Raw genomic sequence first — 14,680 nt, forward strand, 5'->3', positions numbered from 1 at the left:
CCTGTATATGTTGCTAGTCGGAATCCATTAATGATTTCTATGTTATTTCTGTTTTTAGAAACACTGGTGTCACATACAACGAAGTTCGATTTTTTCGATAAATTGAAGATCATTTAAAGAGAGCTCTTGACAGATTAACATACTTATTTTATTACGTTTTTGTATGTTTATTTATAAATGCTTTTGTTTGTATGGTTATATTATAAGTAAACAGAAATTAAATTTTTAGAAATTTATTAAACTATCAGGGTTAAAAAACGTTCAAAAACCGTGTTTAGGAAAACGTCCGGTCACGGCTTCATATGGACTTTTAAAAAACACTTTAGAAAACGTTTTCGCGGGACCTTTAAAAAATGTTTGCAAAACGTTCTAGTACCCACTGGGATCTCGCCTATGGACTACCGGGATCCCGTTAAAGCGGGATAAAAATTCTTCATATAACCCTTCGGCTAGACTGAACTTTGTTACAAAATTTATTAAGCATTTTGTTGTTTTTAGTTCAAGTCGTTTAACCACGCATACAAGAAAAAATAACTAATTTTTTTTAATGTCTCCTATTTCAAATATAAAGATTAAATAATAGCGACTTTTGAAAAAAAAAAAAAAAAAAATAAAAAAAAGTTTTCAAATGGAGTAATGTAATGGTAAAATATTTGATTGATGCTATTTCTAAATTGAAAATGAGTTACAACGAAATAAATTATAATTGCGACAAGCCATTAATGTATATATATTTAAGGGATGATATGGCAAAATTATATTGTAAAGATGATGAAACATTGTTGATTGGGTCTGTCGAGTGCAAAACAAGAGGTGATACAGACGATAAAGAATATTAAAAACTTTATCAAAACAGTCTGAGTTTATTACAAAAAGAAGGTCTGGAAATGTTGAAAAAGTCAAACATACACAAAAAAAACTTTTCAAAAGCTATCAATTTAGGAACAAAAAGTGGAAGTGGTAAATTTGTATACCGGTTCTATGAAAAGTTGATTAAAAATTAGAATTTTATCAGCAAATATATAACCTTCGTCGTTTAGCATAAAAAGTTGTGACATCGAGGAAGAAAACATAATATTAAAATGAAGAAGCTGAATGTAATACTATTTATAAAAATTTCTTGGCCCTTATTACCGCCACCGCAACAATGTTTCTCTGAAACAAGAAACGCAATTACAGCTACACCAAATTGTAAAAGAAGGACATATATAGTTCCAAAATAAATTGATAAGAAGCGAAAACATAAAAATTTATTTTTGCAAGTCAACAGGACAAACTATTATTTACTGAAGCATGAGAAGACGCTAAATTTAAAACCGATCTGGCTCAAAGTTTACCAATTGAAAGCTTTGACAAATCACTTGACCTAGTACGCCGCTCCATGGTTAATGTGGGAAAAAGCATGTGTCAATTAAAATGTTAGCAATTGCATTTCAAGTTTAATCCACAATATATGCCACAATACTAAACTATTCCAAATTAGTACAACTTTAAATCACTTAGATAATCTCAAAATTTTCAAGATCCTCATCCAGCTCTTGAGAATTAGCAATTAAAAAGTAGCAAAACTGTTTTATATGCACGTTTTACTTATGTGCATTTTTACCTTACTAACTAAAGACAACAGCTAATGTTATAATGGAGTGTTGAAAGATAACTGAATTATCTGCCAAAAAGATAACAAATTGAATAGACTTTAGAGTTTAAAAATATTAAAATTGAACAAAAGCAAAATTGCCACGTATGATGATAAGAAAGCCTTTAGATGACAAAATTAAACTAGAATCTTTAAAACCCTTTTTTAAATTAAAGGTTAAAGTATTTTCATTAATGAAGATTTTTGCTATGAGACTAACGTAACAAGAAAAGACTTAAGAGAAAGAATGAAAATTAAAAGGCGGCTGGGAAATTTTGCATATATATCGCATGATAAGCTTAATGTTCGCAAATGGGTATCAAAGACACCTTGCTTAGAAGGCAAGAGTAAAGTTTTATTGTTTTATTTTCAATTTTTTGTTTATACAAATGCCTTTTTTAATTTTTATACATTTTATTTTATTTTGCTTTAATAAAAACAATTAAACAAAAAAAAATGGAGAAAAGCATAGCATTTAAATTTTTTGATAAAAATATCATTCTCAGGCACGAAAACGATTTCGATAACTTTAATCAACAAATATTTGAAAATCAATACGATACAGTTTTCAAATCTTAATATTTTCATAAAAAGGTAACTGTTCTTTTCAATTTTATTCATTATTATTTGAAGTTTAAAAAATTTTTTGAAAACTTAAAGTTTTTGTTGAGTGAACTAAAACATGACTTTAAATTATTTGTCTTACGAAAACTTTCTGTAAGTGTGCAAAAACAAATGCGCAATTTGAACTAATTAGTTACAAATTAGTTCACCAACCACTTAATTTTATTTGGGGCGTAAGTATTTTTATCCACTGCTCAATTATTTATAGTTTACGTAACGGTCTTTGTGTGAATGAAATAGATTGTGAGTCATTATGTATTGAATTTGTAAATAAAAGCACAAAAACATAATTATAATCGCAACATATAGACCACAATCAGGTAATTTAAATAAATTTGAAACTCATCTTAATTCATTCATAACAACTATCAATAAAATGCAAAGTCATGTCTATTTGGTTGGGGATCTAAACATCAGCGTAAAAAAACATGTTTCAAATAATAGTGTAAAAAACTTTATAAACACTCTTCTTCAAAATAACTTAATTCCAACAATAGGAATGCCAACAAGAGTGACGAACAACTCTTCTTCAGATCTTGATAAAATAATAGCTAATAACGTTCATAATAACTGTCTTAACAGAGATATAATCAATACTTACTTATCACATCATTTCCCAACTTTCTTTGTTACTAATGAAACAAATAACAGCATTCTTTTTAAAAAAACCGTGTTTAGGTGACAGATCAATGAAAACTTTGTGAAACAGTTTCAAAATCTTTTAAGAAACAATGTTGATTGGAATCTGGTATTGCAATCAAATGATGCTAACAACTCATATGATATATTTCTAAGTCAGTTCTGTAAGCAATATGAAACAGCGTTTCCTGAAAAAAAAATGACTGTGAATATAAAACAGTAATGACTCCATTGATGTCTAATGGGTTACTAAATCCTCAACAAGGAAACAAAAACTATATAATAATAGAAACCAATAAAAACAAAATGAAACTCTAAAAAGCTTTACTATGCAAAGCTATTAGACAAAGCAAGCGGAAAAACCAAAAGAACTTAAAAATGTAATTAAATAGGTAATTGATAAAAAATAATTTCTATAGAAGTAGTCTGTTAAAAAGATAATAATTGCTTGAAAAAATAATTATGATTAATGAATAACTGCTGAAAAAATAAACAGTTTTTTCATTAATGCTGGTCCAAGTTTGGCATCAAAAAATCCTATAAATTTAACTTCATTTGAGTCTTAAAAAGTCAAAATAAAGTTATGAATGAACTTAATATTAAATTATTTGAATTAGGAACCGCCACTTATAATCTCAAAGCTAACAGAAGTGCTGATATGATAAAATTAACATTATTATTGTGAAATCTGTTTTTAATATAATTGAGCCTATTTTGTCTCACATCATTCTTTTAAAACAGGTTTGTTCTGGAAAAATTACAAATTGAACTATATCGGTTTTTAAGACGATGACTCTTAATTCTAATTTTAAACCTAGATCTATATAACCGTGTTTTTCAAAATTGATTGAAAGGATAATGTACAACATTTAAACATTTATCAGAAAACGACACATTGAGTTTTAAACAGTTTGATTAAAAAAAACATATTCCGTTGAACATGTGGTGATTGAAATAGTCAATCTAATAACAAATGTATAAACTACTAACTTCTTTTCATTTGGAGTTTTCATTGATCTGTAAATCATAATATATGATCTGTAAACCATAATATATGATCTATATGATCTGTAAAACATAATATATGATCTATAAACCATAACATACTAAATAATAAAAATATGAATAGACTCTATTTTAGGATCCTTATTATTCCTAGTTTATATAAATGATTCAAGTTTAGCGACAGATTTCTTTTCATACTTAAATTGTATTCTTTTTGCAGATGACTCCAATCTTTTTTATTCCCACAGAGATACTAAAATACTTTCTGAAACAGCTAACGAAGAGTTAGGCACGGTTAATGAGTGTTTTATAACAAATAAACTAGTCACTAAATATGTATAAATCCAAATTTATTTTATTCCATAAAGAAAATGTTCCCATTAAACTGCCAAAGCTATTAATCAAAAACGCTAACATTTAGAGAGAAACTTAAGTAAACTTCTTGGGCGTAATATTACATAAACATTTACGTTGGAGTGATCATATAAAAAGCGGTAAGAAAAAAATATTAAAAAATATTGTTATGATGCAAAGGGCAAAACCTTTTCTAAACAATAAATCCTTAAAAGGATTTTCTTTGATTTATTGTTAGAATACTAAAAATATTAATATACAACGGTTTAAAAATAAATCGAAACAAGTGTTACTATTTATAAATTTTAACATATTCGTTTTTAAGAGCTTCTTTTAAACTAAAATTCAATTATAAAATATGTCTCAGAATGAATCAACTTTTTTAGTTATTTCGGCTATGATGTTTTCTCTAATCTTAAAAGTTATTGTTGAAATCTAATCTGAGTTCGTGAACACTATTCTATTTTTATTATTATTATTTTTTTAACTATAATTGAGTTTTATTTATTTTACTTTTATTCAAACTGGTTTTAAATATATATATATATATATATCTATATATATATATCTATATATATATATATATATATATATATATATATATATATATATATATATATATATATACATATATATATATATATATATATATATATATATATATGTATATGTATATGTATATATAAACATTACTGTTTTTGTAAATTAAGTACTCTTTCATTTTTGAGTTTTTATTCTTGATTTAAATATTTAAATTAAACTTATATATATATATATATATATATATATATATATATATATATATATATATATATATATATATATATATATATATATATATATATATATATATAGTTATATATATATATATATATATATATATATATATATATATATATATATATATATATATATATATATATATATATATATATATAAATGTATATATATATATATATATTTTTTTTTTCAATAAATAAGTATACGTATATAAAAAGGCTCTTGTAAATACGTACTATTTAATTAATTAGTTTTTTGCTTTTCTCTTCTTTTTTTTTATTTAATTTTTCTTGTTTACTCGATTATTAATCTTAACTAGAATATTGTTCTTGAAGTATTTCGTTAACTAATTGTTATTTATTTTAGACTTTATTTTAGATAACTTTCAATAAATAATTTGTAAAGTATAAATATATTGTAAGGTTATTGTAAATACGTACGATTGAAGCTTAGTGATAAGACAAAAAAATGTCTTCTACTTGCCCCGCCAATGCTTTTATTTACAAACTTTTAAGTTGTAAAACTTCTGAAATAATAACAATAAATATTTAGATATACCATAATTGCTTGTTATATTTATTCAAATTTTATTCTTGTAAAACAATTTTTCACGCAGTTGCAATAGGCGTTTGATTAATAGGCAATAATCAAACGCATGTAATCCATTGATAGGAAATTGTGAACTTTTCTCTTAATTAGTTCGTTTAAACAATTTGCTAATAAAAAACCGTATAAACTGGAAGAAGTTAAAATAAACGAAACCAAAAATTTTTTTTTTGATATTTCGATTTAAAATCCTTTATTATTAAATATATAAATAAAAATTATTTTACAATAAAATATACAATATAAAAAATAAAAAACCGTATAAACTGGAAGAAGTTAAAATAAACGAAACCAAAAATTTTTTTTTTGATATTTCGATTTAAAATCCTTTATTATTAAATATATAAATAAAAAGTATTTTACAATAAAATTTTTTTAAAGTATTTTACACTAAGTTAATAAAATATCATTTAAATGGGTAATTTTAAACGCTCAGTAAAATACGAAAACTCGAATAAACATAATAATTCTGTATATTTTATTAAATTATAAATGTTTTACCAAAAAAATAAATCAATTTTAAAAAAGTGTTTGTGCAACATATGCAAACAAGTATTACGTCACTTCAGGAAAAGTATGAAATTTAAAAAAAAAACAGACTAGAAGAAAACAAACATAATATTTAAGCTTGATTTCTTTTAAAGTAATTAAAACTGCATTCATTTTTAGTAAATTTTTGCATGCTTTTGTAAACCCATGCAAAAACTACGCTAAAGCAAAAATGTTTACTCCAATACAATAAGTTGCTCTGACGCCAAACAATCGCACAAGTAAAAACAATCGCACAAAAATCAGTTGAGTGAGGTAATAACATTGCGAAAAATAAGAGAAAATCTTTAAAATGTTTTGGATAATTAAGAATGTTATAATATTTACATCATGCAATATTACAGTTTAGTCTTATTTTTTATGGAATTAAAAGTTGATATGCAACTTTTAGACTGTTGTTTAATTAGGTTGTGCTAGAAAGTGGTAAGGTTAGCTGTACGAGAGATAGAAAGATTGTATCACGTTAAAGAGTGGTTATAAAGTAATTAAGAACGATTGTACCACGTGAAGAAGTAGTTTATAAAGCATTAAAAAAGATTGTATCACGTAAAGAAGTGGTTGTTAAAGCATTAAGAAAGATTGTATAGTGGTTATAAAAGGTTAAAAGATCACGCGAAGAAGTGAATATAAAAGAATCAAAAAATTGTTAAGAATTGAAAATAAAAATGAAAAACATTTTTAGTTTATTTTATTTTAATTTCTTTGTGTTTATAGGTTTTATTTATAGGAGTTTCTGGTAAAAATTTTACATTATTTTATACAGGTTTTTATACCTGTGAGGCTTATTATTAGGAAATAAAATAATATAACATTTAAAGTAGTTATAAGAAAGGCAATTTTTTTTTACACATTTCTTTCATAGCAATGTAACTTAACATAATGTAGTTTGCCTCAGTTGTATTGTTTAAATCTTCATATTCAACTTTAAAAACTTTTAATATACCTTATGTTTATAAACTTCAAATTTAAATTAAGTGAATTTACTTAATTTAAATTTGAAGTTTATTTATATAAGGTATATAAAAAGTTTTTAAAGTTGAATATGAAGATTTAAATAATACAACTGAGGCAAATTATATTATGTTAATTTACAATGCTATGTTAAAAACGGTTTAAAATTTTTTAAAATTTTAAAATACATTTTAAAATGAAATCTGAAATATATAATACAAAACAGATATTTTTTACATAATTTAAAGTTTATTTGGTTTAAAATAATTATTTATCAGTGACATAGATTATTTATGTGCCACAGCATGCAATAAAACTGTGGGGCCCAAATGTAAAATAGTTATCTTGAACTCAAATGTTTTGGGGGTTTGAAAAGAAAACTTTTTCATATCTCCAATTTTAAAGATAAAATTTTCTTTAAATACTGAAAAAATTGCAAAAGTTTGATGAAAAATTTAATTAAGGTCATTTATAATAAATGTTCCAAACTCACTCCAGCGCTTATCCTGTGCAGGAGTAAATCGCTCGGATACTTTTTGTAAAGATAGACTAATGACAATATCAACGTTCGTATTTATCACTGACAAGAACCTATATCTTTTTGAGCCATTGTTGATCTGAGCAACGTTTTGACCTAAATTTTGTGGGGCCATGGCTTCTTTGGCTCCCTTCCCCCGTCGTTATAATACATATATATTTTGTCAATAACATTAAATGTCACGGAGGTTACATTTCATGTGAGCAATGCTCAGTTAAAATGACAGAAAAATTATTTTTAGTGAAGTAAGCTGTCGAATGCAATGCAATGAATAATTTAAAAAACATGTTTATTTAAATCATTCATTAGTTTATTAGGAGCAATTCATGTGGAATTTTCTAAATGTACCATTTAATTTATAAAATGTTTATATAAATTTAAAGTTTAGTTGAGCTTAAATACACTCGCAAAACGATATAAAAATATAAGTTATACTTTAAAAAAATAAATGATGAAATAAAATCAATAAAAATATTCTTAAAAATATATTTTTAAGTATATATACAGTACTTACATTAAAGATACTTTTGGATTTCCAAAAATAGTTTTGTAAACTAATTTTAAAGCTGTATGGGTACAGGAAGCATACATTTTGTGCAATTCAGGATGTTGAAATCAAAAACATAAATTAAAGGTGGTTCAATTTTTTTAGTTTATTTGTATTATTTCATATCTTTTTAGGAGGTGGAATTACCCCGGGAATGGAATTACCCCTAACCTACGTTAGATATTTGCATACACTATCTTTCACAGTTTTTTATAAAACAAAGTGCTGCTACTCTTTTTCGCCGTTACCTTGCTTGCAACGGCTGCAAAGAGTTTTGTGTCAAACACGCTTTAAAGGGCACTACTTCTACTACTACTACTACTACTACTACTACTACTACTACTACTACTACTACTACTACTACTACTACTACTACTACTACTACTACTACAACTACTACTACTATCAAGTTCAGCAATATTATATAGATTCAATGTGAGATATTATGAATAATGCAATGTTTTTGCATTGTTCATATTTTGCATATATTATGAACTATGGAGTACTTTTTAAATTCTTTATTTAAAACAATGCTTATTCTCGTTACTTTTCACTTTCAGTATTAAAATGTTTTCGTTTAACGGTCCTTTTAGTTCAACTTTTAGTTAAACTTTTTATTCTTAAAAACGGTTTCAAGGAATCAAATGTCAAGGATTTAAAAGATGCCCGAGCTGAGAAACAGACGTCATGAACAACCTCTATGAAGAGTTCAATATAAACGGAAAGGTGTGCAGTGGCAATTTGTTTCAAAAATTATCAGCTGATAACTGTTTCAGTTCCAGAAGAAATTTAGTTAATTTATAAAGAATTGTAGTCAATTGATTTATGGTATTTTTTATTTCTCACGTTGATGCAACGACAAAGACCGCGGTTCAAACGGAATATTCAAATAGGATTATTCGAGTAGAAAAGACAAAAAATCCCAAGCTGGTTAACTTGACATTTCCATTGTTGGAGAAAACTCTATAAAGTTGTATTGTTGATATTGTTCTACCAAAGCATTGTCGTAGAGTAGATCAGAAAATGAACTTGCTGGCTTGTAAGAATATCCAGAGAGCGTCAAATTAAAATTTGAATCTGAAGCCCTTTTTATAAAAAAGCTAGCTGCAAAGACCCAGTATAGACCCGAATGCTCAAAATTCGAGGACTGCAATGACAACTTTCATCAAAGAGTTCCTGAGGGAGGCAATACCAAGGCCAGGATTGCTTTGCTATTAATGCTATAATAAATTAATATACCATTCACTCAAAGTACATAACTATCTGCATTTTTTGTTTTCTATATGAATACAACATATACATTTTTTATAATGTTTACATTTAAACAGCATTTCTATTATTTTGTGCATCCATTTTACAAGCTGCCAGTTTTAAGTTACATCAGCCATGAGTATATGAAAGTGGCAATGCAATAGAGTTAACGCAAGATTAGAGACCTCCTTCACATAATTAGCACACTCAAAAAAATTGCGCGCTATTTTTTTGGTATTTAACTGCATCTTACCATCACTTGTTTTATTGAATTGGAGTAAAAATCAAAGGTATCTGATGAATATTGATTTTGCTTTTAGCTCCAGCATATGACTTCTTGGTCTAACAAAACGCAACCCAAGCAGCCTAAAGATGTTTCGCTGGTTGACAACAACCAACAGGCTTTTAAGACTATATTTGATTCACGGAATTATCAGACAACTTAAGTAACATAATTGAATTCTTTATTATATATGTGTGCTATCTTGGTTCCGCATCAAAATCCATCATTCAAATAAAGGTAAAGCGCAGGAACCGTATCATTTAATTCAGTCATCCTAGTACTTAGATTACCTTGCAGAAACTTTATTTGTCTTGTGATTTCTTGAAGTGCTAACTTTACAGCTCTAGATAACATTTTGCTTTAAATACTTACTGACAAGATGCACAAAAATATTTTTTTTGGCATTCGAAGAGTCATTAAAAAAAGAGAACCAATTGAGGCAGAAGGACACTTTGAAAGTAGGAAATTCTTTATTAAAAATTTAACTTTATAGCAAATGAATACATCAACCTATTAACTTGTTGCTCAGCAAAGTAACTTCACCACGAATACTATATGATGTTACTACATAAGATTTAAAAGTACGATGGAAGATGCAATATCAATAGACTGGACGTTTACAAAGTCCTCATGCCACACAAAATCTGCGTAAAATACAGTAAAACTGGTTACGTAGGTCTCAAAGAAAGTGTGCGATTGTAACAAACTGTTCCAATTTATTTTCTCTATTCTGAAATTAAGAGGGGCTATGCCTAAATCTAAGTACCAGAATCAGAGCATAAATAAACGAATAACAAAACAAAAGTTTTCTTACTCTTAATTTTAAATCCTTATTTCTTAATTATTTTAATAATATAGAAGTCTATGATAATTTAGCTTTCTATTTAACAAATTTTAGTTAAATAATGAGAGAATAGTGTATTTGTCAACTTTGGGGTAATTTAAGGCTTCTCGCCAAAACACATCATACTGTTCGTAGAGTGTCAAATTTTGCCCAGTAATTAACCATTCATAAATGCGACTTTTGAGCAACGCCACAAAGTGTTTTAAAAACGGCGTTTTTAAAAACTATTAAAAATTTTTTGTCTTCTGCCAGAAGTTACTTATGTAAAGAGCCAAGTTTTATAAAAAAGCTTAGGAAATTTTAAGACATAACAGTCATATTTGAAATCATAATCAAATTTCAATTATGACTGTTAATGAAATAACATCTTTAGATTGAATTATACTTTTTCTTTTTAAAAAAGCTTGCAAAAAAAAAATTTTTTTAATGACAGATTAAGCTCTGTTATACCGACTTTAAAAAGGGTTTGCATTTTTCTCTGGTATGAAAAGCAAATGCGCCTATTTAATAGATTTGTTATTTTATTAAAAGGGAACTAAAAAAGATTTGTTTACATTTGCTGTAATTACATTTTAAAATACGAATAAAAAGTTTTTTACTGAATGTTTTCTTTATTTGGTCTCATGTATTTTAATATCTTTATATACGTTTTAGATTTAATACTAAGTATAATATCTTAGCAACCAATACCTATGTTAAAAATGACAGTAATAATTTAATAATTGTAAAGGAGCATGTTGAAAGTGATATTTGTTATTTAATTATTGTAAGTGGGTGTTGTTAAATGTGGCATTTTAAACCTAATTATTGTTTTTATTGTTAATAGATAATTTATTGGTGCATGCTCTCCACAGACCCCTTTTTTATTACATATTCTGTTGGTGCAGCAGCATAGACACTCTTGTATTTTGTACTAGTTTAAACTCATTTAAACTCATTCTCCGAAGGAACAGTTTTCAATTCTCAAGATTTTACATGGCGCCGATGAAAAACTATGAAGAGATACCGAATCAAAAGATTAAAGAGAGAAGTAAGAGTTAAAAAAAGTTTGATTAATTAAACGTTGAAGTAAGTTGAGTTTCTTATTTCGGATTTTGTTCCGGAAGTTTTTCTAGAATTAGAATTTAACTGTTGAAGGTGTTAACTGTGACAAAAATTCGATTATTTTTTTTAAACATATTTATTTAAAAACGGCAGCCGCTTTAGGAAGGAAAACAGCAAGAAGAAGAGCGTTACGAGGAAAATTCAATTTCTCGTAACGCTCTTCTTCTGGAAATTTATAGAGCAAAATAAGAGAGGAATTAGAAAGTGAGATGTTTAACCATGCCAAATTAGTAGGTTTAAAAAATAATTTAAGCGAGAGTTACAGGAGATTAGACAATATTGATGAGGAAATATTACATAATTTAGATCAAGAGAAAATTAAAAATGACGTTTGCGAGAGTGCAAGAGTAGTTGAATTTTATCATGCGTTTATGACTGGAGTGACACTAAAATTGGAAAGGATAAAAATAAATGAACTTAATAAAGATTCCGTTAAAAGTTTAAATCAAAATAAGTGTACTTTACCTAAGTTAGAACTGCCAGATTTTTATCGGAATCACGTATAGAAACAAAATAACTTCATAACATCAGATTTTCATGCACAAAATAAAAGAACACCAGGACAAAAAACTTTGTCATGTGTATATTGTTTAGAAAAACATAGGCCTTCTCACTTTTTAAAGGTGACGAACTTAGATTCCAGAATTGAAATTTTAAAACAGCAAAAGAGACGATCCACTAGTTTAAAATTAGGTCATATCTCAAATTTCGTCATTTTAACTATTCATGTTTTCAATGCAATGGAAACACCACATTTCTATTTACAATAAGAAGCAAACTCAAACTAGTGCAACTCTTTTAGGTGTCTTTAACAGCATTTTACTACAGACAGCAAAGGCTAAGTAATTTTTAGAGAGTTAGTGTGCAGTATTCAGAATATTATATTATCAAGTCGCTCAAAATTTTGACATTTTTAAATTTAATGATTTTATACTTAACAAAGAGTCCGATCCGGATCAAAGTTATTTTAGTGAAACAGATGCTTTACAAAGCAACTACAGCTATTTTTATACTTTTGAAATAAAAGAATTTCTTGAGCGTGATAAATTTAATGCAATTCATATAAATATAAGAAGTTTAAAAAAAAATTTTGAAAATCTTTGCAATAGTTTTGAGGAAAATCTAACTATTTTTAGTGTAATTTGCCTAACTGAAACCTGGTGTACTTCTGCTGACTCAAGTTTAGATAATAATTTTAAAATACATGGCTATAATTTAATTTCATTAGGGCGGAAAACAAAGAAACGCGGCGGTGGTTTAATTATTTATGTAAAAGAAAACCTGCGGTATTTTGTTAGGCATGACATGAGTATTTCTGACGTCAATATAGAGGTTTTAACAATTGAAATATTAAGCAATAAAACTAAAAATATTGTAATTAGCTGTTGTTATCGCCCACCTACTGGCGAAATTAATACATTTAGTTCATTTTTACATGACGATATTGTAAATAAAATCAACCACGAAAAGAAATTACTTTACATATTAGGTGATCTGAATTTAAATTGGTTTGAGTATCACGTCAAAAAAAACATTAATGGGTTTTATAATGGCCTATTTGAAAATGGAGCAGTTCCTCTAATAAACAAACCAACAAGAATTACTCAAACAACAACTTCCTTAATTGATAACATTATAACCAATGATATTTTTAATAATTCGCTTAAAAAAGGCATTATTAAAAGTGACATATCTGATCGTTTCCCTATTTTCTTTTCAATAGATATTTATGCGAAAATTTTATATAATGAAAAAAAATCATTTAAAAAACGACTTTTCCATAATAAAAACCTAGAATCTTTTAAATATCAACTTTCTTTAGTTAATTGGGACATTATTAACTTTTCTGAAGACATTAATTTAATATACAAATCTTTTTTTAAAATTTTTTATGAAATTTATGACATCAATTTTCCCAAAGTAGAAATAAATTACAAACATAAAAAAATTAAAGCGCCATGGATTACTAAAGGTATTCTAAAATCATCTAAAATTAAACAAAAACTTTATATCAAATATTTAAAATTGAAAACAACTGAGAGTAAGACCAATTATAAAAATTACGTAAGACTATTTGAACGCCTAAGGAAAAATTCAAAATTAATATATTACACTAATTTACTTGAAAAATACAAATTAAACTCTAAACGCACTTGGCAACTAATAAACGAAATTAAGGGTAACACTAAAGAAAGATCGCAATCTTTGCCCTCAGTTATTAAAGTAGATGATATTTTTATTCTTGATCAAAAAACAATTGCTTCCGAACTTAATAAATATTTTGTATCTGTAGGACAAAACCTAGCCGAAATAATTCCAAACCCTAAAAAATCATTTAAGGAAACATATGACCCTCTAAACTCGTATCTAAATTTTTTTGATTTGTCTTTTGAAGAGTTTGAAAGTGCTTATAAATTATTAAATTCAAATAAAGCAGTTGGTCCAGATGATGTCAATGAACACGTTATTATAAACTGTTTTTACGTTTTAAAAGACATACTTTTCCAAATTTTTAAATGCTCTATTATTCAGGGAGTTTTTCCTGATGATTTAAAAATAGCAAAAATTATTCCTATATTTAAAGAAGGAGAAAAAACTAATGTTAAACACTATCGTCCAATTTCTATCCTCTCTGTTTTTTCTAAAATTTTAGAAAGAATTTTGTACAACAGTGAGAGATATGTAACTAAGCTTTCTTTTAAGCTAGATCATGATTGTTTACCAGATAACTATTAAACTTGTGAGATTAGGCTAAATAGATTAAAGAGGCAATTGGGTGATAAGAATTTGTTAAGTGATTATGACGCCCTTTTTGGAGAACACGAAGTAAATAAAATTATTGAAATTTTATTTACTTCGTGTATTTACTTTATTTAGAAAGAGTTCCTGACAATGAAATCGCTAAGGAATCAGGATAAACACACTACCTAGCACACAGGCCAGTTGTAAGAAAAGATAATGAAACAACC

The 14,680-nt window shown here is 26.5% G+C and overlaps 1 protein-coding gene across 1 annotated transcript in view; it reads left to right on the plus strand.

The window, feature by feature from the left end:
* The window catches only part of LOC136083470 (uncharacterized), a 25,304-nt gene extending 10,857 nt beyond the window's left edge, over positions 1 to 14,447 (plus strand). The window contains exon 3 of the mRNA XM_065802871.1: positions 12,655 to 14,447. Coding sequence (XP_065658943.1) covers positions 12,655 to 14,447 — 1,793 coding nt within the window. The remainder of the gene's footprint in view (positions 1 to 12,654) is intronic.
* The last annotated feature ends 233 nt before the right edge of the window (positions 14,448 to 14,680 follow it).

The sequence above is a fragment of the Hydra vulgaris genome, chromosome 08, assembly GCF_038396675.1.
Source record: "Hydra vulgaris chromosome 08, alternate assembly HydraT2T_AEP".
Lineage (NCBI taxonomy): Eukaryota > Metazoa > Cnidaria > Hydrozoa > Anthoathecata > Hydridae > Hydra > Hydra vulgaris.